The sequence below is a fragment of the Canis lupus genome, chromosome 2 (assembly GCF_048164855.1).
Source record: "Canis lupus baileyi chromosome 2, mCanLup2.hap1, whole genome shotgun sequence".
Lineage (NCBI taxonomy): Eukaryota > Metazoa > Chordata > Mammalia > Carnivora > Canidae > Canis > Canis lupus.
The window spans coordinates 39037894-39064516 of NC_132839.1; the positions used below are offsets into that span (position 1 = coordinate 39037894).

General features: G+C 47.7%; 1 protein-coding gene and 1 long non-coding RNA gene across 8 annotated transcripts in view; one reads left to right on the forward strand and one right to left on the reverse strand.

The window, feature by feature from the left end:
- OTUD7A (OTU deubiquitinase 7A) overlaps positions 1–26566 on the forward strand; it is a 392748-nt gene extending 366182 nt beyond the window's left edge. For all 7 annotated transcript variants that reach the window (XM_072795875.1, XM_072795845.1, XM_072795885.1 and 4 more), the window contains 3 exons: positions 14507–14621; positions 14766–14850; positions 17221–26566. In XM_072795875.1, the coding sequence (XP_072651976.1) occupies positions 14507–14621; positions 14766–14850; positions 17221–18696 (1676 nt within the window). In that variant the 3' untranslated portion in view covers positions 18697–26566. The remainder of the gene's footprint in view (positions 1–14506; positions 14622–14765; positions 14851–17220) is intronic.
- On the reverse strand, positions 9947–14639 carry LOC140615864 (uncharacterized). Its single transcript, XR_012016378.1, has 2 exons — positions 13103–14639; positions 9947–12449 (listed from the first exon to the last, which is right to left on the reverse strand). It is a non-coding gene; the product is annotated as an uncharacterized lncRNA (long non-coding RNA).
- Positions 26567–26623: the final 57 nt, after the last annotated feature.

Genomic DNA, 26623 nt, shown 5'->3' on the forward strand with positions numbered 1-26623 from the left:
CAGTGAGAGCCTTGCTGGATAAAGTATTCTTGGCTGCAGGTTCTTCTCATTTAGGACCCTGAATATCTCCTGCCAGCCCTTTCTGACCTCTGTGGAGAGGTCTGCTGTTAACCTAATACTTCTCCCCATAAAGGTTAGGGATCTCTTGTCTCTTGCTGCTTTAAGGATCTTCTCTTTATCTTTGGAATTTGCAAGTTTCACTATTAAATGTTGGGGTGTTGAACGGTTTTTATTGATTTTAGGGGGGATCTCTCTATCTCCTGGATCTGAATGCCTGTTTCCCTTCCCAAGTTAGGGAAGTTCTCAGCTATGATTTGTTCAAATACACTTTCTGGTCCTCTGTCCCTTTTGACACCCTCAGGAACCCCAATTATTTTTTTTTTTTTAGAAATCCCAATTAAACGTAGATTTTTTTCCTTCTGAGGCTGTCATTTATTTCCCTTACTTAACCTTTCCTCATGATCTTTTCATTGTTTTTCTCTTTTTTCCTCAGCTTCCTTCCTTGCCATCAACTTGTCTTCTATGTTACTCACTTGTTCTTCTACCTCGTTAACCCTCGTCGTTAGGACCTCCAGTTTGGATTGCATCTCATTTAATTGATTTTTAATTTTGGCCTGATTAGATCTAAATTCTGCAGTCATGAAGTCTCTTGAATCCTTTATGCTTTTTTATAGAGCCACCAGTAGCTTTATAATTGTGCTTCTGAATTGGCTTTCTGACATCGAATTGTAATCCAAATTCTGTAACTCTGTGGGAGAGAGGACTGTTTCTGATTCTTTCTTTTGTGGTGAGTTCTTCCTTCTAGTCATTTATCTCAGTGCAGAGTGGCTAAAAACAAGTTGTACTGGAAAATGGAAGGAAAAAAGAGAAAAAAAAAGGGTGGGAACAAACAAAAAACAAGGAGGGGTATCCTCTGATTCTATATACTGTAAGTCCCTAGACTTCCCCTAGAACTTTCCAGCGCTGTTTGGTCAAGAACTTGCTCTTCCTCTGCCCTTCCAGCTGGTCTTCTGGGGAAGTGGCCTGCTGTGCTGATTCTCAGGTGTGTGCACCTGGGGGAGCTGCCCCACGCCCTGCCAGGTGCAGGGTTCAGTGGAAGCTGTTTATCCTGTGAGGCCCCTGCTCCCTGGTGGCCCTGCTCAGTGCCAGGCACAAGGTGACACCAGTAGAAACAACAACAGGGGCTGTGGCCAGTTATCCAGCCCTGGAGTCAGTTCCAGCCGTAACTCCACAGCTCCCAGTCTGCAGGGGCCTGGATGCTCCAGGGGCAGGGGGCGCTGATCTGCACAGCTCGGAGACGCCTGGCAGCAGGAGCGTCCTTGCTGTCCTGTGTCCTCCTGGCCTCCACCTGTGCAGATCACAGCTGGATCCTGGGCTGTGTCCACCAGCGCCTTGGGCTCCAGGGTCTGCGCCACCGCTGGAGTGACACTCCCGGGGCCGCGCAGCCTCCTCGCGTAGGCCGCCGCCTGAGCCGCCACATGAGTTGCTCCCAGGGCCCCGCCGGGCACGCCCTCCAGCCCTTTAGGGAGCTTAGCCCACAGTGTGTGGCGCACTCTCCACCGGGGCACAGTTCCTCTGTTAGTGACCCTGGGAGCCTGAGGGCATCACTGCCCTTCCTGGGATCCTGCCCGAGTTCCCTGCAAGTGCCTTTCCATCCAGGAAGATTGGTAAAGTTCCTGCTTCTCCGGGACTGGGCTTCCCTGTCCTGGGGGCTCTCACACCGCCCGGCCTTAGCCCGGCTCCTTGGGGGCGGCGGGTGGGGGCCTCCCCCTTGGATGCTTTTTTATTAATTTATTTTTTTCTGTCTTCCTACCTTGATAGAAGCGTGAACTCTCCTCACTGTAGCATTCCAGATGTTCTTTCTTTAAATCTCAGTCCAAACTTGTAGGTTTTCAGGATGATTTGAAAGTTATCTAGCTAAGTTGGTGGGGACAGGTGACTTGGAGACCCTACTTTTCCACCATCTTGCCCCACCTCTCCTATCTCTCACAATTCTGATACTGGAAGTCCAAGATCAAGGTGCTAATAGAAACCATGTCAGATAAAGAACCTCTTTCTAGATTGCAGATGGCTGCCTTCTCTTGTACCCACATGGCAGAGAGAAACAGGCAGAAAGCAAACTCTCTTGTGTCTCTTCTTACAAAGGCACTGATCTCAGTCATGAGGCCTCCATCCTCATGACCGAATCACCTCCCAAAGGCCCTTTCTGCAGATACCATCACATTAGGAGTTAGGTTCCAATATATGAATTTGGGAGGACACATTCAGTCTATAGCAAGTTTATTCCATAGACTACTAACCAAGCCAAAGACCATATCTACATATAAATGTTAAGCCGGAGAATTTGTGTCTACCACCTGTGAACTTGCTACCCTGTGAGCTTGGTACCCTGTGAACCTGGTACCCGGCCCATCTCCCATCTTCAGTGGACTGGCATCTGCCTTGAGTGCAGGATATCACCCACCATCTGACGCAGCCCCTTTTATCCCTAAAGGGAGTGGCACAGGAAAGACCCCAGGCCCCCTAGGCAGAAGCCAGCCCATATCACCCACTCATCCTCTGCTTTCCAACACCTTTAGCCTGAGCTCATCTTGTAACTCATGACCAGAAAGCAACAAGCAATAGCCAACACATACAATCATTTTATGATTGTTTTATGTGTTTGTTTTATGTTCCTAGCATTAAAACCTTGGCTGGCAGGGCTCTGTGTCCACAGAAACAATAGGTGACTGTTCACCTATGCATTTTGGACCTACTTCAGAGAGGCAAAGATTTTGTGTCCCCATGCAGTGGGATTCTCACTCCCCATGTCCCTCCTTCATTCACAGTGCCACTTCACAGGAACCGGATTCCATCTCAGGAGGATTTGGGCTGCAAGTAAGAGAAAACACTCACAATGACATAAAAAATAAAGAGGTTTATAGTCTTATGTAATGCAAAATCTAATGACCAGCAGTTGATTGACTTGAGATCTGACACTCATCAAAGAGCTGAGCTTTTTCTGTGTCCATTGTTCTTGGCTTATTGCCTTTTGTCCCATAATTGTCCCTCATTGGTCAGATGATTGTTGTGGCCCAACCGCTATACCTTCACATAAAAACATGAAGAGGTCAGAAAAACCCTGGCCCTCCTTTGTGTTGCTTTTAACCAGGAATCGTCCAGCTAACTTCCTCTTACATATCATTGAGGAGATTTTGCTCCACACTTTGTCTCAGAAGTCACAGACAAGACCAAATGAGTCAACTGTGGATGGCTTAGAGCCGTACTGACCCATCCTGACATGCCCAGAATGTGGGGTCTGCTAGTGAGGACAAAGGGTGGGCAGCCAGCAGTGACTGCTGCACTCCCCCATGACCCTCAAAAATTTCTGCCTCTCCCAAGACATTTTCAGAGTCCTCCACCATAGCAAGATACCTCTTAGATGGGGGACTTATCAGACTTTGCTTTTCATTTTGCCTTTTCTCAACCGACCCCCCCCCCCCGCCCACCCACCATACACTATCTCATTTCACTTTCACAAAACCCTGAGGTTTAGTGAATGTGGGACAAAGGTCATTCCCCAATCCTGTTCCCTCTCTTGACCCACCCAATAGGGCTGCAAGGTGAACTAAAGTCCGGGGCTCCTTTCTGTGACAGCTCACAGGTTTTTACACTGGATTTGGTAGATGGGCTTCAGAGATACACTGACCCAGCTGAAATTATTCACAAAATTGTGAACATGCATGTCAGATAGAAGCACTCAGTAAGTAGAAAAGTCAGTATGTATGTGTGTAAGTTTATATGTGTGTACATATATATATTTATAAATGTTGCATACATGCCTAACCATTTTAACTGAAAGCACAAATGTACCTTTATTCCTCAGTTGCATGCTCAGGGGTGAAGGACAGGGACTCTGAAATCCAGTGGCCTGAGTTAAAATCCTGACTTGGTAACTTACTACCTGGATGACAGGATAGGACACTTAGTGACTCTGGGCCTCCGTTTCTTCTTCTGCAAGCTGGCTCCACAGATCATTGGGATCACATGAATCAATTCCATGTAGAACGTGCACAGTAAGCAGCAGACACCTTTTTGCTGTTACCATCTAGATTCTATCTAGTGTTGTTTGTTTTTGCAGGAGTCATACCTCTAATGTGCCTACTACCAGTTCCACTTTGAACTTCTTTCAAATGGAGCAAAGCCCATGCAAAGTGCAAACTCTCCTGGGCTTTTACGATGATTATATCCTGTCTTCTTTGGCTGTCTCTTTCACACAGTGGTGTTCGGGATGGGTCAGTGGAGTATCCAGGCCCAGGGTATACAGTAAGGAGGGGCACTGTCTAGAGAGAATTTTAAAACAATAATAAAACAAACTCAAAGTCATTCTGCTTTGTATCATCACTATATCCTACAATTCTAAATAATATTAGTGAGAGAAACCCTCCCCGCTAGGAAAGGGCTATTCCCAATGCCCCACCCATGGTCTGCCAGTGCCTCATACCTACCCTTAGTTCAACTTACCTTCCAAGAATCCATTTGATTTTCATAAAAAGCACAACTTGCCTTTATGGATACTTAATGTGCCAAGTACCTGAACTGTATAATGACAACAGCAGTGTGGCTAGACTGGAGGGGACAGGCACAGCATGGTATGCTCACAGTCATGCAGCACCATCCACCATGGGCCTGAACAGACAACCTCAGGGGCAGCCTGCTCCCCAGGATTAGAGAGTCCTTGGTAGTACCACATATAACCAGAGGAAATGGACAGTTTCCTGGTAACCTGAAGTCCTCTAAGAGAGTTTCCTTGGGGGACATCTTTCTGGGGAAAAGTTCTATAGAAAAGAAACCTTTGCCCCATCAGAAACCAGTGGGCAGTTTGGAGTGTGAGGCTATGGGTGGCTCATCCACCAGGAACTATCCCCTTTCCACGTAGTAGTCTGAGGTAAAGGACTATCATTGCTTTGCACATCAAGGTTTCATGAAGCAAATCCTAATAAAGTGAGTCTGATTTTTCCCAGAGGCACAAGGATGCAAAGTCCTTGCCCACCCAGGGACACTACATCAGGCTAACCACAGACTGTTCTCAGACAGAGAGCAGAGCTACAGCGATGGTAGAAGATGGGAGCAAGGAGAGAAAGGGGACAAGAGATTGCTTTTTGAAGGCTCCCTGTTCTTCATCAGCCAGATCCTAGACATCTTAAAGCCAGACATGATGTCTTATTCCTCTTTGTGTCTCTGGCATCAAGACACCGGAGAGACATTTAATAAATGTTGAATGAATAAAGAATGAATAAAATTAGATGTTCCCAATATACTAACTTTAGGTAATTCAGAGAAAGGCAGTGTGCTGTTGTCATTATACAGTTCAGGTACTTGGCACATTAAGTATCCATAAAGGCAAGTTGTGCTTTTTATGAAAATCAAATGGATTCTTGGAAGGTAAGTTGAACTAAGGGTAGGTATGAGGCACTGGCAGACCATGGGTGGGGCATTGGGAATAGCCCTTTCCCAGTGGGGAGGGTTTCTCTCACTAATATTATTTAGAATTGTAGAAAAATAGAAGAAAAAAAGAATGTACATTGTAGAGTAAGGCAGGCCAACATTTAAATCACAGCTTTAACTTTGGCTTGGGCAAGTTATTTATGTACCAGAGCCTTCATTTCCTCTTCTGGAAAATTGGAACAAGAATCCTTTAACTGTTGCAAGAATTGTAAGTAATGAACTGAGAGCTCCTAACATAGTATTGACTGAGGGTTAGACACACAGATCAACAGCATAGGATATAGAACCCAGAAATAGCCCCCACACAAATAAGCTCAGCTGATTTTTGACAAAGGAACAAAGTCAATTCAATGGAGGATGAAGAGTCTTTTCCACGAATGATGACAAAGCAAATGAACAACTGTAGCCAAAAAATATGAACCTGAACCTAAATCATAATAATTCAAAAATTAGCTCAAAATGAATCACAGAAAAAATGTAAAATGTACAACTATAAAACCTCAAAGAAAATATGCAGACCCAGGGCTAGGCAAAGAGCTCTTAGCCATAACACAAAAGCATAATCCAAAAAAAAGAAAAATGTATGAATTGGACCTCTGTTCTGCAAGAAAAAAAACAAAACTCAACTATTAAGAAGATGAAAAGACAAGCTATAGACTGGGGGAAAATATTTTAAAAGCACATGTCAACAAAGGATTTGTATCTAAAATACACAATGAGCTATCAATATTCAACAGTAAAAAAAAAAAAAACAATCCAAATTTAAAAATGGGAAAAAGCCATGAACAGACATGTCACCAAAAAAGAGATACAGATGGCAAATAAGCACATTGAAAGATACTCAACCTTAGAACCACAATGAGCCATCACTGCATACCTATCAGAATGGCTGAAATTTTAAAAAATGATAATATCAAATGCCAGAGAGGACATGGAACTATCAGATCTCTCATACATTGCTAGTAGGGATGTAAAACTCTAGAAAATAATTTGACAGTTTCTTATGAGACTATGAATCACTTACCATATGACCAAGAAATTATACTCTTAGGTATTTATCCCAAAGAAATAAAAATTTATGTCTGCACAAAAGCATATACACAAATCTTTGTAGTGACTTTCTTTGCTATAGCCCCAAACTGAAAACAACCCAAATGTCTTTCCTGAGTGAATGGTTAAAGAAATTATGGGGGATGCCTGGGTGGCTCAGTGGTTGAGCATCTGCCTTCGGCTCAGGGCATGATCCTGGAGTCCCAGATTCAAGTCCCACATGGGGCTCCTTGCATGGAGTCTGCTTCTCCTCCTTCTGCCTGTGTCTCTGCCTCTCTTACTGTGTCTCTCATGAATAAATAAATAAAAACTTTAAATAAAAAAAATAAACAAACTATGGTATATCCATACCGTGGAATCCTGCTCAGCAGTACAGAGAAATGAATATGATGCATGCAATGAGTTGGTGGATCTTGGAATTATTGTGAATAAAAAAGTCAACCACAAAAGATTACATACTATATGATTCCAGTTATGTAGCATCCTTGAAATGGCCAAACTATAGAGATGGAGAACAGATGAGTGATTCTGTTAGCCATGGATCACCAGAGAAACAGAACCAGGAGGATATGTACAGATTTATGTAAGAAGAGATTTATTTTAGAAATTGACTCAACAATTCTGGAGGCCAAGAAGTCTCACCATCTGCAAGCCGGAGAACCAGGAAAGCCAGTGGTATAATTCAGTTCTGAGTTCAAAGGCCCAAGAAGTGGGGCCAATGGTAAAATTTCCTATTCAAGCCTGAAGGACTGAGAACCAGTAGCAGCACTGTCCAAGGGCAAGAGAAGCTGGATATTCCAGCTCAAGAAAAAAGCAAATTTCCTCCTTCCTCTACTTTTTTGTTCTATCCGAGTTCTGAATGGTTTGGATGATGTCTGTTCACACTGATGAAGACAATCTTCTTTTCTCAGTCTACCAATTCAAATCCTAACCTCCTATAGAAATACCCTAAATATGTTTTACTAGCTATCTGGGCATTTCTTTATCCCAGTCAAGGTGACATATAAAATCACCTATCACAGTGGTGGACAGGGATTAGGGACAGGAATGAAGTGCTCAAAGGAAGTGGGTATGTTTATAAAAGAGGAGCACAAGGGGCTCTTGTAGTGATGCAACCATTCTAGACCTTGAGAGGATTATACAAATCTACACATATGATAAAATTCCATGGAACCAAATACACATACACACACACAGATAAATGCATGGAAAATTTATGCAATCTGAATACATTCAATGGAGTGTACCAAGTCTATATCCTGGCTGTGATATTTTACTCCAGTTATGCGAGATGTTAGCATTGAAGGCACCTGGGAGAGGGATACACAGGATCTCTCTGAATTATATCTTACAACTGCATTTAAATCTACAATCATCTGAATGGATAAAGAAGATGTGGTTTATGTATACAATGGAATATTACTCAGCCATTAGAAACGACAAATACCCACCATTTGCTTCGATGTGGATGGAACTGGAGGGTATTATGCTGAGTGAAATAAGTCAATCGGAGAAGGACAAACATTATATGGTCTCATTCATTTGGGGGATATGAAAAATAGTGAAAGGGAATAAAGGGGAAAGGAGAAAAAATGAGTGGGAAATATCAGAAAGGGAGACAGAACATGAAGACTCCTAACTCTGGGAAATGAACTAGGGGTGGTGGAAGGGGAGGTGGGTGGGGGGTGGGGGTGACTGGGTGACGGGCACTGAGGTGGGCATTTGACGGGATGAGCACTGGGTGTTATTCTATATGTTGGCAAATTGAACACCAATAAAAAATAAATTTATAAAAATAAAAAATAAATAAAAAATAAATCTACAATCATCAAAAATAAATAAATACATAATAAATAAATCTACAATCATCTAACAATGAAAAGTCCAACATTCTAAAATGTGGTCTTAAGATATGGTAAATGTGTATTGGCTAACAAGAATATCAACAGCCTAAGATTATTTAAAAGCCATTTACCTACCATCTATCCTAACTTCTTAAAATATGAATTTGGATAATCTATTGTTCTTTATGCATCTTTTCCAAGAAACAGCTTTTGACTCCACTGATTTGTCTACTATACCTCTTTTTAGTTTCATTGATTTCTGCTCTGATCTTTATTTCCCTCCTGCACAACTTTGAGTTTAATTTGCTATGTTTTTAGCTTTGTAAAGCAGAAATTTATATTATAAATTTAGAACATTGCTTCTTATCTAATATAAGTATTTTGCTGCCATAAATTTCCCCCTAAGTACTGATTAGTTACATCACAAAAATTTTGATAAATTGTATTTCCATTTCGTTGTGTTCAAACTATTTTTTTTTAATTTCCCTTGAGACTTCCTCTTTGGCCCATGGATTATTTAGAAGCACGTTGTTTAAGTTCCAAATAGTTGGAGAGTCTCTCCAAATATCTTCTGTTACATGTTTATAGTTTTATTTAGTAGTCGTCTCCGAACAAACTTTCCATGATTTCTATTCTTTCAAATTTGCTAAGGTGGGCTAAGAATATATTCTATCTTGGTGAATATTTCATATACTTTTGAAAATAATGCATCCTGCTCTTGTTGCAATCTATAAATGTCAATTCATTCAAGTTCTCTGATGGTGTTCAGGTCTTCTGCATCCTTGCTGATATTCTGTCTACTTGTGATATCAATTACTAAGGGAAAAATGATGAAGTCTCCAACCATAATAGATTTGTCAGTTTCTCCTTTCATTTTTGTTAGTATTTGCTTTTAGTACTCTGAAGTTCTGTCATTAAGAGCATGCACACCTGTAGGACTGTGATGTTTTCTTGGAGAGTTGAGACTATATCATTATGTAATGTACCTCTACATCTTTGGTAACAATCCTGGTTCTGGAGTCTACCTCATCAGACATTAACATAGTCACTCTAGCTTTTTTATGACTAGTGAATATCATTTAAACTATCTGTGTCTTTATATTTAAAATGAGTTTCTTGTAGTCACTAGAATGGAGTATTGCTTTTCCCATCCATTCTGACAATTTTGCTTTTTAATTGGTATTTTTTGACCATTTACATCTAATGGTATTAATCATATGGTTGGATAAGTGAATTTTGGGTTAAATGAGTTGCTTAATGGCTCCATTTTGTCTCCATTATTGATTTATTATGCCTCCATTTTTCATTATTAGGGATTTCCCTAGAGTTTACAGTAAACATCTTTAATTAATTAGATTCTATTATATTAAATATTCTATTCAAGAAATATTCTACTTCACATGTTGTATAAGGATCTTATGAGTTTATTTGCAACCACTTCCTCCCATCCTTTGTACCATTACTGTCAAGCATTTTACTTTTACATATGCTATAAATACATAATACGCTGCTGCTCTCTTTACCTTACTTAGTCTCTTGGAACTATTAAAAGGAAGAAAAATGAGTTTTATTTCCATATTCATTTATTACATTTCTATTGCTTTTCATTTTGTTATATAAATCCAAGTTTCTACTGGCAGCATATTACTTCCCTGTAAACATTTCCAATTTCCTTTAATATTGTCTAGTGCAGTATACATACATACACATATACATATTTTTTCCTAGTACAGTTCTGTAGGCAATTAATTTTTTTCATTTTTGTTTGAGAAAGAATGTCTCCATCTTTCAGAGATTTCTTTCTGGATATAGAATTAGCAGTTTTTTTTATTTCAGCACTTTAAAGATGTCACTCCATTGTCTTCTGGCTTACCTCTTTTGTCATGAAAAGTCTGCTAAATTTCTTATCTTTGTTTCTCTGTATGCAAGGTGTCTTTTCCCTCTTGTTGCCTTTAAGATTTTGTCTTTGGTTTTTCATATGTTTAAATATGCTAAGTATGGGGATATTTTTGGTGGTGGTGGTAGTGGCATATTGTTTTCCTGCTTGGTTTTTTTTCCTAACTTCTTAGATCTATGCTGGAATTTGTCATTCACAGTGTAAGGCTTGTCTGCCATTATTTCTTTAAATATCCTTTGTCTTGTGCTCTTTTTTCCTTCAGGGATTCCACTTACACAGATCTTAGGCTGTCTAGTATTACCCCACAGCTCTTGTGTGTTCTGTTCTGTAGACCTCCACCAACTCTTTTTCTCTGTGTGTTTCAATTTAGATAATTTCTGTTGACTCATCGTGATGTTCACAGATTCTCTTCTCAGCTGTGTAAAGTGTACTGATCAGCCGCTCAAAGTCATTCTTCATCTCTCTTATTGTGTTTTTTTTCATTTCTAGCATTTCCACTTGATTCTTTCTTATAAATTTCCTCTCTCTACTGGAGAGAAATTGATCATCAAGTCCTGCATGGTATCTACCTTTTCTATTAGAGTATTCAACTTCTTAATCAATTATTCTAAATTCCATGTCTGAGAGTTTCAACATCCATGTCATATCTGAGTCTTGTTCTTCAAATGCTTTATCTCTTACCAACATGTTGGTTTGTTTGGGTTTTTTTTTCTCTTATCTTTTCTTATGCTAGCAGTTTTCTGTTGAAAGCCAGAACTAAGCATGCCTTACCTTTTCCTAGGTCTTTAGCATGGGGTTTGGACCAGTCTAGTCAAGACTTGAAGCAGGTTTTGGTTTCATTGCTGCTTTGGTTACCCATAGTGCACTCGGCCTTCAGATTTCACTGGTGATATCTTGTGTTTTGCCAGAAAGTTTTTCTCACTGTCTGCTGCACCCTCTCTTCAAACTCCTGTCCCTCTTCTAGTACTAAACTGCTATTACTTGCAGCTTGTTAGCCTGGGTGTGGCAATGGGAGCCTGAAGGGTGATGTTTTTGTTATTCTAATTAAGCTTCTGTTTTAGGCAGGTATTGTGTCTCCAGATCTTGGAAAAGAAGTGACCTCCTCCAGCTGTATTATGGGCTCAGCACAAGTTCCTGCCCCTTCCCCAGGGAAAAAAAAAAGGGGGATTTTGTTTTTATTTCCTCCTCCCACCCCAAGCTTTACTGGGGAAAGATCCCAATGCCCTAAGGTCAACAGTGTTTGTTGCCCTGCTCTTGCAACTTAAGCTTTTGTTCTTTAGGATAGATGGGGAGAAAGATCTATGAAGGATACTTTCTCAGAATTCTTGCCAATCTTTTTGTGAGCACCAGGTTGGATCCCATGGGAAGAGGTCTATAAGTACATTTGAATTTCCCTTATATCTGTAGCCCCCAGGGTTCTAAATATTCTTTCACTAAACTACGTTCTTCCTTTACCAATTTATTAACAATTTTAGCTGAATTCTTTTTATAGCAGTCCAGCTAAGTTTGCCTCAATGAAAATCATGTCCATTTCTCCTTGTACGTGCCCATCTGTCCTTAGATTTGGACTTAGCTGTTTGCCCTGTGACCTCTGTTCTCTAATGGGTCAAAGGAAAGTTGTGAATCTGCAGTTTGTCTAGCTTGTTGTTGTAATGATAGCACCATGCTCTCCCCGAAACAGAAACCAGAAGTGTCCATTAATTTTTGGAAAATAAGTACTGAAAATACATCCAGGCTGGTTTTGAGAATGTGTCTGTGTTTCTAGGTTAAAAGATAGGAGATCCTAAAAAAAGAATTTGCTGGCTTATTTTGAAAAGCATTTGCTGTTCCTGATATTGCCACCAGAGGGCAAGTCACCACATCACTACATATTTGGCAGGGTGAGGCCAGGTTTCCAGTTGGGAAAAGTCAATATGTAAAGTGGGAGGCAGAGGCATCCAAACCAGCTAATGCTTGCAGGGAGGGCTTGTTTTCAAGGCCATCCTGGCCTGTGCAGCTATAAAGGTCATCAGGCTCTAGCATCTTCAGGTGAGTTCAGCCTTATGCTCAACAGGGGGCAGCCCAGGGAATCAGTTCTGGTCTGGCCATTGAGGATAAAAATTTCCAGGAGCCCAGTGGTAGGGTGTTGAGGCTGAGGGGCATGTGGATCTGTACTACTTTAGTTGGTTTATCTGAAACAAATAAACCAAAATCATAGTGAGAGAAGTGTGATGCCAAAAAAAAAAAAAAAATCTAAAACAGGTGTTCCTGATTGGCGAGCAGATCTCCAAGTGGGGGAGTCAGGAGCTCACCCGAGCCATCTTACAGCACCACCATTTTCAGCATACAGGAGGATGGGGAGGGGTGTGGGGAGAAGGACACCCATGGCTGACCACATTGCCCAGCACTTCCCACAGTGCTTCTGCTCTCATGCCATGGGTGCAACTAGGCACCTGTTCCCTCTTAAGTGCTGGGGGCTGGGAAATGTAGTCGTGGCTGGGCAGACGCCCCCCAGTAGCACCCCTTCCCTGGGAAGGGAGTGGATGCTGGACCCAAATTGCCCAAGTTGTACCTGCAGTAACTACTTCAAACAGATTATTGCTCTAGGACAATATTTTCCAAATTTGCATGATTTTAAAAAACCACGGAGGATGCTTAATTATAATATAGTCCTTGGCTCCTTTTCCTGGACACTCTGGTTTGGCCATGAGCATGCAGTCCTGGAATCAGGGCCTTTATCAAGCACTCCAGGGAGCTGTGCTGCCCTAGCAAGTATCTACAGAGGGATCTGCTGCCATCCCCACCTCTTCCCAGTGGATAGGAAGCCAAGCCAACTCTCTCTCACCTTTGTGTTGAGTCGTGGAACTGTGGGACAGGCTCCTGGGCACCGCTCAAGGGAGACAGGTCCTGAACCAGCCCTGCAGGCCTCTCAGTGTGACTGCCCTGCAGCTCTGCCCTGGGAGGGGCAGCCTGTCATGGCCATGTCAGGGCAGAACCCAGGGCCTGAGCTGGGGCCGACCAAGCCGCCCTTGACCAACCAAACTGGAGCAAACTGGAGCACAGTACTGCCAGTCCCCAGAGACTTAAAACAGAAAACCCTCCAGCAACGCAGTGTTTCCTTTATATGGGAGTGGAGAATTATTTGTGCTCACATTTTCTCTTTAGCAACACTGGAGGGCAGCAGTGAGTCAGTGTTTGCAGTTTTTTATTAAGTCAACTATTCGTGGTATTCAGTCGTAGATTTTTATTTACTTATTGGCCTTTTTGTTCTTGCCGTGACAGCCTTACCATGAATCATGGTAAATGACACCAGGCTCACGGCCACCGGAGGGTGGGGCGTGGGGGGAGGAGAGGTGGAGCAGTGAGGAGGCGGAGGTAGGGCAAACCCAGAGGAGCAGCAAGCTCTTCCCTTGCTCTCGCTGAACACTGGGTCCCACAAGAGCTCAGAAGCTTCCAGCAGATGCAGAAAAACCCTGTGGACGCCCTACTCCGCCCAGGCCTTTCTGAAATGGGCCAAGACTCCCTCCCCCCCGGTGGGAGGGAGTGTGATGAATGAATCCCTGGGTGGGGGCCAGCCTCGCCTCGCGGTCTCCGCCCACGGGTGCCTCCTCGGAAGCCCTCCCGGCGCGCCTTGGGAGGCGGGCCCTGGCTCCCCGCAGCCCGCTCTTTACTTTTCAGGCCGCTTATCACGCCCTGGCGTTAGGAGACTGCGGTGGTGGTGGTGGTGGTTACCCGGGAGCCCCCGGAGCTAACCCCCCGCACTCCCCGGCCGCCTCGAAGCGCTAAAGAATTATCTGAACGAATTCACAAATGAGCAGATTGGCGGGCAGCCCTCACCTGCCTGATGTGTGCGCTGTGAGGTGCCCAGGAGCCCGGCCTGGGTCCTTCCTCAGAAAGAAGGGAAGCGGCAATAGGTATTTGGTTTTCGGGGTTTGCCCGCTGCCCACCCGCGGCACCCGTCTTCTCACACACCCAGATCGTTAGCAGAGTCCACATGAGGAGTCCAGCTGCTCTTCAAAGTCCACAAGAAATAGGACGAATTTTAAACTATCAGCAGCGGTTTTGACACCTGTGGTCTTAACGCTCCTGCTGGCACAGAGGGTCTGGGTTCGTCCCCACTCGGTTTCCTTAATCAAGGAGCCACCCGGGCTTGGAACCCCCGCTCCGGGCCTCCCTGGGGGCTGCTGCGGGCCGCGCCCTCCGCCCGCCCGGGGGCCGCCTGGCAGCGCGCCTCTCTCTTCTGTTGCAGCCGTGATCCCCCTGACGGACTCGGAGCACAAGCTGCTGCCCCTGCACTTTGCGGTGGACCCCGGGAAGGACTGGGAATGGGGCAAAGACGACAACGATAACGCCCGGCTGGCCCAGTGAGCCCCTCCCGGTCCCTGCCCCTGCCCCTGCCCCTGCCCCTGCCCCTCCCCCGGGGACAGCCGGCGAGCCTGCGGGCGGGGCGCGGGCGGGCGAGCGCGGGCCCGCGGGGCGCCTCTCACGCAGTCTTCTCCTCCCACCAGCCTGATACTGTCTCTTGAAGCCAAGCTGAACCTTCTGCACAGCTACATGAATGTGACGTGGATCCGGATCCCCTCCGAGACCCGGGTGAGCCCGGCGTGCGCCTGGCCCCGACCGGCGGGTGGGGCCCCGACCGCTCACTCGCCGCTGGCGCGCCGGGGGGCGCATCTGCCAAACGCTGGCCCAGGGCTGGGCTCCCCCACCGGGACCCCCCCACCCCGGGACCCCCCCCGCCCCCGCCCCCACCCCAATCCGCCCGGCCTGGCCAGGGCGACAAGTGGCTCGGGTTTACCTGGGGCATGTGTGCGCGCGTGCCTGAGAGCCTGCACGTAGGCATGCACTCCATGTGGGGATGGTTGTGGGGGTGGGGGTTTCGGGGGGAGAGGGGTTTGGTCCCACTATTTTCTCCAGAAGGAGAGGAATAAACACACCCACTCAGAAAACAAACCGTAGGCAAGTCACAACACAAAACTATCTCTGCCGAGATCGGAACACGATGTGCTGCAGCCAAGCGGAATTAATTATAAACTGTGTGTGGGTCCTTGGAAGAGTCAGGGAACCGGGAACGCAATTCCTCAGCGCCCCCTCCCTCTCTCCTCCTCCTCCCTCCTCTGGGAGGGCAGTGAGAAGAGGAGCTGCCCGCCACCACGTGGCCCCTCCACCAGGAAGAGTCTGTTCTGTCCCTGCTTCCAGATGCTAAGGATTCACTTTAAGTATCTGATGAGGGATTTGTGTTGTTTTGTTTGTGTTTTGTTTTTTTAAAAAAAGGCCCTCCTAGACATCATTATACTTGGCCCTGAGGCAGGGCTCATAAGCAGTATTAAAGGAGTGATAGGAGGAAGCAGTAGGGTGGTACTGACACAGTGAGTAGTAGCCAGGCTCTGCCAGGCACTGCTTAGGATGTTTTCATACATCAGCCTTTACCTATATTTAATCTTCATAGAGCTCCCGGAGGCAGGTACTGATATCCCATTTTACTGAGGGCAGGGCACAAGGGACAGTTGGTGGCAGCCTGGGCTCCAGAGTCCTACCCCTTCACCTCCACAGTGACCTGTCAACTGCCTGGACGATGCCAGTGTTGTTGGGGGTGTTCCTTCCTGGTACACACATATGGTGTGAAGTCAGCAGCTTTAGATCTACAATCAGGAGGCTCTGGGGCTGGGACACAGCTCTGCACCGCAATGAACAGTGCCAAGCCAGGGTGGCCCCCATGTCAGAATCAAGGCCTGGCAATGACCCTTCCAGCCAGAGGGCATTTGAGCCAGGGCTCCTTACTCACTGGGCTCCCACGGATGAGCACTCCCAGCACCAAGCACACCCCCCCTTTCCTGGGCCTAACCCCTTTCTGTGTCACTAACAAAAACCATTTTGAGACCTCTATTTTCTTCCAGACTCAGGGCAGGGTGAGAGGAGGAAGGAAGGCATTTCAGACTGGGAGGTGGTGAGGATGGTTCCTGCTTGCTTCTGGGGACTTGGCTGCGGGAGGTCTCCGGGACCCCTCTCCTGGATCTGCTTGGCAAGGGAGGAAACAAAAATAAAAGGACAGAACAATGGGGCTTTCTCCCAGGCTCTTCCCCTAGAGGTCAATAAAAGCCTATCTAGGGGTGAGCACCAGTTCTTGCCACTCAGCTTCTAGCAAGAGGTCCCTGATCTCCAATGAAGCTGTCTGAATTCTCTCTCTTCCCTCAAGAAGGAACCTCCACAGGGCAGCAGTAGGTTCCACCCATCTCCTTTCTCAGGCTCTCCGCCTACCCCATGGTCCTGACCAGGTGCCCACACTGGCCTCACTCTCCTTACTGGCGGACAGTGGGCCTCGTCCAAGGTGTTCACAGAGAGGCTCCCTCCTCAGGCCCTCCAGAGACCTTTCTGGGAATGGTAACATCTTTCCTACTAAGCCCAAGTCCCGGTTCAGGATCCTCAGTTTAACACTCCACACTGCCAGCCTGAGATAGGAACCCCTATACTAAACGGTCATCCCTGAAACTAAGGGCATATTTGTCCCCGCGTGAGGGCAAGATGTCAACCCCCTGCCTGGAATGAATAGGTGAGACACCTTTGTAGGAGAGACACCCAAAGATGCAGGCATAGTGTCACGCTTACCAGAAGGCGCCTCGCTCTATCAAGGAAGGCCAGGCTGGACCAGTGTCAAGTCGCAGGCCTGCCTAGCCAGGGCTGAAAGGGGCAGAGCCTGGGCACGGTAATTCTAAAACGTCCGGAGGCTCCGGGGCTCAGGGCCGGGCGGATATCTGCACCGTGCCCGAGAGCCCCACCTCGGGGCTCCAGGATACCAGGAACCCGAGCTAACCACCAAGGCTCCCTGGACTGGGGCAGTGAGGAGCCTCACTGGGAGCAGCCTGGGTGCTGGGGTGGTCTGCCTTTGTCAGCCAGGCCCCACGTGGGGACATGGGACCTCTGACCACGTTCCCTCCCCCCGTCTCCTTCTCCCCCTCCCCACAGGCCCCTCTGGCTCAGCCGGAATCCCCAACGGCCTCCGTGGGGGAGGACGTGCAGTCTCTGGCCGACTCCCTGGACTCGGACCGGGACTCGGTGTGCAGCAACTCCAACAGCAATAATGGCAAGAACGGCAAGGACAAGGACAAGGAGAAGCAGCGCAAGGAGAAGGACAAGACCCGCGCGGACTCCGTGGCCAACAAGCTGGGCAGCTTCAGCAAGACGCTGGGCATCAAGCTAAAGAAAAACATGGGCGGCCTGGTGCACGGCAAGATGGGCCGCGCTAACTCGGCCAACGGCAAGAACGGCGACGCGCCGGAGCGCGGCAAGGAGAAGAAGTCCAAGGCGCGCAAGGGGAGCAAGGAGGAGTCGGGGGCGTCGGCGAGCACGTCGCCGTCGGAGAAGACCACGCCGTCGCCCACGGACAAGGCAGCCTGGGCGTCGGCGGCCGACAAGGGCGGCGGGCCGCGGGGCGACGCCTGGAAGTACAGCACGGACGTGAAGCTGAGCCTCAACATCCTGCGCGCCGCCATGCAGGGCGAGCGCAAGTTCATCTTCGCCGGGCTGCTGCTCACCAGCCACCGGCACCAGTTCCACGAGGAGATGATCGGCTACTACCTGACCAGCGCGCAGGAGCGCTTCAGCGCCGAGCAGGAGCAGCGGCGCCGCGACGCCGCCGCCGCCGCCGCCGCCGCCGCCGCCGCCTCCACGGCCAAGCGGCCGCCGCGCAGACCGGAGACCGAGGGCGCGCCGGGCCCCGAGCGCGCGTCTCCCGGGCCGCCGGCAGCGCCGCCCACGCAGCTGGTGCTCAAGCTCAAGGAGCGCCCGAGCCCCGGGCCGGCGGCGGGCGCGCGGGCGGCGCGGGCGGCGGCGGGCGGCGCGGCCTCCCCGGGCCCCGGCGGGGGCGCGCGGCGCGCGGGAGCCGGCGGACCGCTCCCCGGCCGCAGCCCGCCCGCGCCGGCGCGCCAGAGCGTCATCCACGTGCAGGCGGCGGGCGCGCGGGACGAGGCGGGGCCCCCGGCGGTGGGCGCGCTGCGGCCGTGCGCCACGTACCCGCAGCAGAACCGCTCGCTGTCGTCGCAGAGCTACAGCCCCGCGCGCGCCGCCGCCCTGCGCACCGTCAACACGGTGGAGTCGCTGGCGCGCGCGGGGCCCGGCGCGCTGCCGGGGGCGGCGGGGGCGGCGGGGGCGGCGGGGGCGGCCGAGCACAAGTCGCAGACCTACAGCAACGGCTTCGGCGCGGCGCGCGACGGCCTGGAGTTCGCCGACGCCGACGCCCGCGCCCACGCCCCCGCCCCCGCCCCCGCCCCGGCCGCGCGCTCGAACGGTGAGAGCGGCCGCGGCGGCCCGGGGCCGGCGCAGCGGCGCTGCCTGCGCGAGAACTGCGCGTTCTACGGGCGCGCCGAGACCGAGCACTACTGCTCCTACTGCTACCGCGAGGAGCTGCGGCGGCGGCGCGAGTCGCGCGGGGCCCGGCCCTGAGGGCGGCGCGCGCGCCGGCTTTTACCATCAAGGATTCCTTTTCCATTCTGTCGGTGTCTTTTTTACGTGCCCTGGTCAACCGGAAGGCCGGCGACTCCTCGGTCAGTGCCGTGTGCGTGTTTGGTCAAACGTCCCTCATGGTGCCTGAACCTACACTGACGCCACTCAGGTAGTAGACGGATAGGAAACAAGTCATACTGTTGGAAGTGGGTGTGCGAGCTAGCATCTGCCTCGTCCCTGTGGAAACTCAATAGCCATTGCAAGAGTATTTTTGTTCCTCAATAAGAGAAATAAAGAAATTTGCAGCCCTTTGTTTTTAGAAGGGAGTGTTTTACATTTTTTTCCTTGTTTCTTTTTTGTTTTTTCTTTTTCTCCCCCGCCCCGCCCCGCCCCGCCCCGCCCCGCTCCCCTAACCCAGCGGCCGACCCCCATGTAGCGGCCACACTCGGTACCACGGTCGGTACCACCCGGGGGCTGGCAGCAAACTCGCAGCCCGGGGCCTGCGGCGGCGGCGGCGGCGGCGGCGGCGGCTCCTGCGGCTCCTGCGGCTCCTGCGGCTCCTGCGGCTCCTGCGCTGCGGGCTTGCACCTGCTTCCCCTGCCGAGTTCCCGCAGGCCCGGAGGCGCTGTGCCGCCCGCTGACGCGTCCCGGCCGTCGCGGGGGCCCGCTAGCAACCCCCAGCGCCGTCTCGTAAACAGAACCTCCTCCCACGCACCCCACCCCCACCCCCGGCTCGAGCAACATTCACACTGCCATCACAGCCGCAGGCGTCCCGGGACGGGCACTGGACAACCTACCTCGCGGGGCGCGGGGCGCGGGGGGCGGGGCGCAGTGATCCCTCCCGGGACGGGCAGCCCCGGTGACAGGAGCTTTCCAAAGACAACTTGAGTCCAAAACACGTGGTTCCGAACTCTATCTGGAAATGCCTAGGTATAAGCAAAGCTGACCGCCTGCTCACGTTTCTCCTTTGAAAACACTTGTGCAGTGAACTGTCGCCGGAGGGCCCCTAGGAAGTGGTCATTGGTGCCCCAGGAGAGAGGCGAGGAACTGACCCTCTGGTCGCTGCGTAAGCCCCCACACTAGGCTGCTTTCAAATCCGACCTGCATCTCTTTCCAAAGGGAAGGGGCTGAGGGAAGCCCGGAAGGAAGCCCATCCCCACCCTCACCTGCATCTGTCTGGGTTCAGCCAGGTAAAGGGGCGCCACTCCCATTGGGGTCCCTTCTGCAGGGCAGGGTCACCCTGCCCGTGGCTCCATAACACGTTGAAGGGGCAGCCCCATCTCTGAGCGATCCCTTTTTTGGTGCCTCCTACATTTCTCGAGGAAAATAAAAATGTGTCCTTAGCTACCCTGTTTTGAGCAGCAATATGCAGCCTCTTCCTTCTAAGATTACCTCTGAAGAATACCGTTCTTGGCCAAGGACACTGAGCAGTTAAATCTGCCTCACTAAAGAGAGATCTTGTCTCCAAGAAATACGGATAAGATGGGTAAAATCCTCACTAGCGAAAGAATACTTTAAAACCTGCGAGAGCCTTAGAATAGCTTCCAATAAATCTAAAAGAGAGGAGATAGCGCCCAGCTTTGCTGTGGGTGTATCCTCAGAAAATGCAGGAGGTAGACCATATCTTCATTGGACCCAGCTTCTCCTTCTCCAGAAAGGATGCTTTTCCCTATGACATAAAGAGCAGCAAAAAAAGAAAAAAAAAGAAAAAAAATTAAAAAACAAAAAAAAAGGAGGCTATTTTTTTTTCACTTGTTTGAAGAATTATAGTAATTTGAGTATCTCCTGTGAGTAATTCCTTTTTGTTTTTAATTATTCCACAGCACGTGGAGTTTTCAATAATTTATTCAAGTTTTGCATAAGTGGTTCCTTAAAATTATTTATTAAATAGAATCTTTAAGAAATCTTTTGGAAGTTTTACCTTTCATGCCGAACATACTTTCAATGTGTAGTAATTACTAACATCCATGTAATCCACTCATATTACTGGGGTTTCTTTTGTTACTCAGAAAAAAAGGTTTTTAAAAATCTCTCATCGAGAGGGTTTGTGGCAGCTTTTTGGACTGATTCTTTGTGTTATGCTGAGCAACTGCGTTGCCATCCAAAACTGTGATGTGACAGGAAGTATTGCATCACATGTAGACACACTGGCTATAGCTCTCACCCCTCACTCTTAGAGGATTGAGACAGCCAACCTCGAAAATGTTTGATTTTGCGTTCAGAAACCAAACTCATGTGCACAAGAAGGCATAAAGTCAATTTATGTTTGTTTTTAAATTTTTTAATATTAAAATAGCCAACCAGAAATCTCCAAAACTGGCTATGCAAACATTTTATCTTCTCATGCCAGGTTTAAAAAAAAAAAAAGTTTGGGCGGGGGGAGCAGGGGCAAGCTGAGAATAAACATGGTTCATTGTAATACCAGAGAAAAACTTCCAAACCAGCCAGTGTAATCCATAGGTATTGTTTAAAAAAAAAAAAAGGATGACATACTCTATCTCCTTGAATTTCAGAGTCCCCTCCTTCACCCCATCTGATAGGTGTGCCATGAATAAGAGCCTGAGATCCAGCTACTGGCCACCATGGTCCAGCCGTGCGGAAGGCCCCCAACTTCATGTGGTCACAAGGTGGCTTGGCATGCCAGGGCGCCTGGGGTGCTTGTCCACATTATTTACAAATAGCTGTTTCCTTTTGTGAAAAATCTGGATCCCTTCCTCTACACAGTATTGAAACAGTGAGAGAACTCACTGCTATATTAAACCTACTAGTCCAGTATACCAGGAATGTTCCATGTTGTTCAAAAGAGCCCTTTAGACCTGGTCCCTGGCCAGAGTTCTCTCAAACCAAATTAGTTTATCAGGCTGAACAGTAACTATTAGAAACTGCTGTGTTGTTTACATGTGGGCCAAGAGGTCCTCTAATATCCTTCTGTGACTTGGGGGCGCTTGTGGACCAGGGGAAGGTTAAGTGGATTATAGGTGCTGGAGAAAAGGAAGAAAGCCAGTACCAATTCTAGAAAGGCTGAGAGAGCCCCGCCTGAGCACACGTCCTGGGCTCAGAGTGCACTGCAGACCCTGCTTGTGAGTGACCTTGTCTGGTCTGTACAAATACCCCTTTCCAGGAAGGTCAGATGTCTCTAAGTGACAGCACGTTTCCAGAAGGAGGTTGTTTCAGTAATGTAATTCACATTTTCCGCACATGTGATACCTGGATATATTTTTTTTAATAATATATTGTCAAAGGAAGGTGTTTTTAAGTGTATTCTGTTTGTAGATTTTATGCTATGTCACATAGAAATTTTACAAGTTTAAACTGTACCATAGAAATTATTTTTATATTCTTTTCAGAATATGCCACAGAGCAATATTTTGCCCTTATATTCTCACAGGGTCCTCTTGGAAGGGCAACTGCAGGTGGGAAGGGGCTCCACATTGTCTTCTTGAAAGGGCAACTGCAGGTGGGAAGGGGCTCCACACTGTGGGTTCTTGGGTTCAAGTACTTTTTGCTATTTGTTCACATCCCCTCTGAAAGTGGGAATATATAAATGCCTTTTCTTTTTTTATTGGAAGCTTAATTTTTTTTTCTTTCTGTCCATGGATTTTGGTACTGCACCTTGCCTCTTAAATGAAGACTTTACATTCACCAAGTTACTGTAGACTTTTTCTTACCTGTTCCCACCCAGTGGCTCAAGTGGAGTTCTGAAAAGCTTGTATCTGTTACTTTAAAAATTTAATATTTTCCAAAATGATTTATTAGATCTTACCATCAGGAAGTTGGCTACTTAAGATAAAAAGTTTCTCTACACGCCCCCCCACAACCCACCTCGCCTTGTGCACATGGTTCTCACCCCCTCGCTTAGCATCCACAAGCTTATTTTACAAACCACTCTTTGTAAAAATAAACAACCTATCAAAATATATTTCACATTAGTTAAGGACAAAAAGGGGGCTGTACTTATCAGTGGTGGGAAATCTGTGCGAGGGAAAAAAAGGCTTTGCCAAACCCATGTGTGTGTTAAGTTCCATTTTTGTGAGTCTTTCATGTTTTACTTACAAGACCTGGAGTAAAAGCTGAAGGCACCTGTTGCACGTTTGGGATTTCTTTCTTATGACATGATTTTTTTTTTCTCCTCATCCTGGTATGGACTTTCCAAAATAAGTTCCCCCAGAGTTTTTTGTTTTCCTTTTCTTTCTTTCAATGCTTCTAATAAATAAGATGAAAATGCATGTCACTGGCCCTGCCTTGTCGGACTTTAGCCACTGTGGCATCACACCATGGGTTGCTGAGGTGGCCTCTGTTCTGGCTAGAGTCTGGTTCTGCTGTCACCTGAGGGCAGACACACTGTGGAAAGACCCAAAGGTGGCTGGCACTCCTGGCATCAGAGAGGAGTTACCCTCTCCCAAAAAGCCTTAAAAGTGGTGGCTCTCTGAAGACCCCTGGGCACCACCTCCCCATTCAGTCCTGAACATAAAGTATTTTCTACCCACACTGCCCATTTTTTTGGTGTGGGTCTTCAGGGCAGAAAGGGGATGCTCAATGCCATTCTTTCATCCACAGCCACTCCCCAACCCCAACCCCCTACCTCCGTTCCCCACATCGCGACTCTGCAATCCTGGTTCTGCTGGCACAGAGCATGTCTCTGATGGTGCTGCCTGTCGTCACAGGGGTGGGTCCAGCATAGTTGATCCTAGAGAGACCAGCAGGACATGCATGATGATGACCCCCCCCTCCCCACTCACCCCAAGGAGCCCCCTGCCCTGCTGCTTGGAGCACTTCCAGGGTGCAACCCTTTGGAAGACATGCACTTCTGCCCCAAGCAGTGTTGGAAGTGGCTTGTTAGGGGTTATGTAGTCAGCGTCATGCCCCAAAAACAGTCGTCTTCGCCTTCCCCACTCCACATCCAGTAGAGAAGAGAAAGGGAGATGCCTGCATGTACCCTCCAAAATAACCGGCATGTGCAGGCTCTGCAGTATGAATATGCTTTACTCAGGTGGGCTGACTTAATACCTAACCCCAGGGACAGCATAGAAGCCATTCTCACCAAACACTCCTAGTGATGCTACTGTTTCTATTCATTCTGCAAAGTAATTTGTTGAAATCTGCTCAAGACCAAAGCAACCCTTTAATTTAACAAGAACAAGTTAATAAAACCAGCTGTTTGACAGTATCTACAAACAGTGGAGGATGACTTTCAATGAAATAGCCAAGTCCTTACAAAGACCACTCCCACTCCAGTACTTTTCTGATCTTCTCCATTTTGTTAACTGCTCTGCCCCAGCAACATGGGCCTGCCTCAGGGCCTTTGCATATGCTGTCCCTCCTTAAACCTGGAATGTTCTTCCCCCAAACCACCTGCCTCACCGTTCCTTCCCTGCCAGTGTTTGCTCCAATGTCACTCTCAAGCAGTCTTCCCTGACTTAATTAAACAGACAACCCATCTCACCCTTCTGCCACCTCCCCGTGCATTGTTTGTGTGTTTATTGGCATTTGTGTGCTGCACACATGAATTACGCATTCATTCACTTTATGTCCTTCCTCTAACGCCCATAGAATGTAAGCTCCACGTGGGCAGGAATTTTTGTATGTTTTGCTCACTGCTGTATTCCTGCTGCCTGCAACAGTGCCTGACACATATGAGACACTGGATAAATATTTGTTGAAGAAATCAGTTATTTGATAGCTATTAAGCCTAATAATACCAGTTTCAACCTTTATCAAATGCATAGTCCACTATGGTCCTGAAGAGGGGAAAATTATAGCTGATAAAGCAGCATGGTTGTTTCTCCAGCCTGCAGTCAATGACGCCAGATATGACAGTGAGCACATCAACCTGACTGCAGCAGGTTTCTTCATGGCCGCCCCCCGAAGATAGGAGACTCCACTGCTAACAGAAAGCTCTCTAGAATAAGCTGCAGCAGGGGCAGTTTCCCCACAGGGCACCTTTCACAGTCAGGCACACTGTGATGGACCTTCATGTTGTCGCTGTGGGCCTGGACCATTCTAGGGCGTCCTTATAATCAGCCCTTGGGACACTGTTTCTCCACAGTGTCTCCAGGGAGACAAGCATTCCTTCCTATAACAAACTCAGGTGGCAACAGATTTGCCAGCCCAGGGAAGGGAGTCAGTCTGACCACTAAAAGGACCCACTCTCATGTCACCAAAAGCAGGCCTACAGAGGAAGAGGAGCTTGCATGCAGAATAACAGGGGGCAGGCATGGATAACTGGACAGACAGCTAGAAGCAGCAGGGGCAGAGAACAAGGTCCCTCTGAGTCTCCTCCTCCATCACTGGTGGGTGTGTGCTGGAGGGATGAAGCCTTGACACCACAGAGCCAAACAACACACGCCTCCTTAGCCCTGGCACCCCCCAGAGCCGGAGGCCCTCAAATGCAGTCAGGTGACCTCACCTGCCAGCAGGGGAAGGAGGGTTCCTCCTCTCAACTGCCCACCCCTGCAGGATGATTTTCACAACTACCTAACCTTGGTGTTTACTTCTAGGTCCTTTGGCCAAATGTGTTTTCCACTAAGAGTTGTTGGCAAAATACTGTTACAAGCTTCGTATAGGACCTTTGTCTTACTGTAGCCTGACTAAAAGGCTTTGTCCTTCTCTTTAACTCCCTTCTGTGGTTTTTGCTGTCATTTCTCTGGGTGCATATTTTAGGGTCCCTCATGATGGGGATGTGAGGTCCCCTTCATAACACTCCCTCTGCGCCTGCCCAGCAGTCAGTAAGCAAGTCACATGAGCGTGTCTCTTTGCTTAAATTGCCAAATAAACAGCGTCCCTTTCACTGCTGCCCTAACAAGCTGTGGGGGGCACACTCCTGCCAGTACTCAGAACACAGGCTTTCCCAGGGCTGCCCCCCTTGATCCACTCAAACCTTTCTTTGTGGCGGGTGCCCTATGGTCTGCCCAATTCTTCCTACACTTTCTTCCCACTTGCATGGAATGGAATCCAAACACCTGATTTGGAATTATAGCTTGGCAGGTAGGAGTGGGGCAGCTTGTCTCCACTAATTTATGACCAAAACAAGTAAAACAACCATGATCATGGTTGGAGATCAGCCATGGCCTGGAGCCTCACTTTAAAAGCAAACTCCACCTCTGACAGAGCCAGTCACCATGCAACACGGGAGGGAAGCCTGGGCCCTTGGTCACATCACCAGAGGAGCCATTAGAGGTGCAGGGAGCCTGAATCTGCTCACAGCCTCGACTGTGGAGCTTGAACCCTGTACACCATCATCTTTGATTAAATTGGTCTTGTTTTAACCGAGGGTTGTTGAAGTGTAACTGTTTTTTTCTCTTCAATGTGCATTTGGCCAATGAGAATCAATGAATGTTGTTCCTCTATCTCTGTCCCTTACTTTTTTTTTTTTTTTTTTTTGGTTCATTTGACCCATTTGGGGATGAAATTTGCTTTTTTCCCCCAATTTACTTGATTACCGTGGATGAAAGAGAACATTGAGGCAAAAACAGGTCATAATCCCATTATTTTGACCCAAGTTGTCCAGAGCCCTTTTCTATCTGGGAGTGTTCATTCTAATTCAGTGAAAATATTCTTTTCCACCTGGTCCATTCTTGGAGAAGGAACCCATTATAAGAGCTGTCTTTGGTGGTTGGGTTGTTACTTTATTAAGTATTAAAGCACTAAACCAATTTTTGCAATATGTAGTAAATCTTGCTTTCATTTTGGAAAACTTCCATTAATGACTACTGCACTTTTTATAGAAGAACTGTATTTCATTTCTTTCTTTTATGAAAGATTATTTCAAGTAAAAATAGCTCTGTAATCCGTGTGACACGGCTTCTCCATTACTTGACACAGAGAGAAGCTTTCATGCCTACTCAATAAAATTAACATTGTTTGTAAAGCATTGGTTTGTCCAGTCATTTGCTCACTCCTGTGTTCCTGGTAAAATAATATCTAAGAA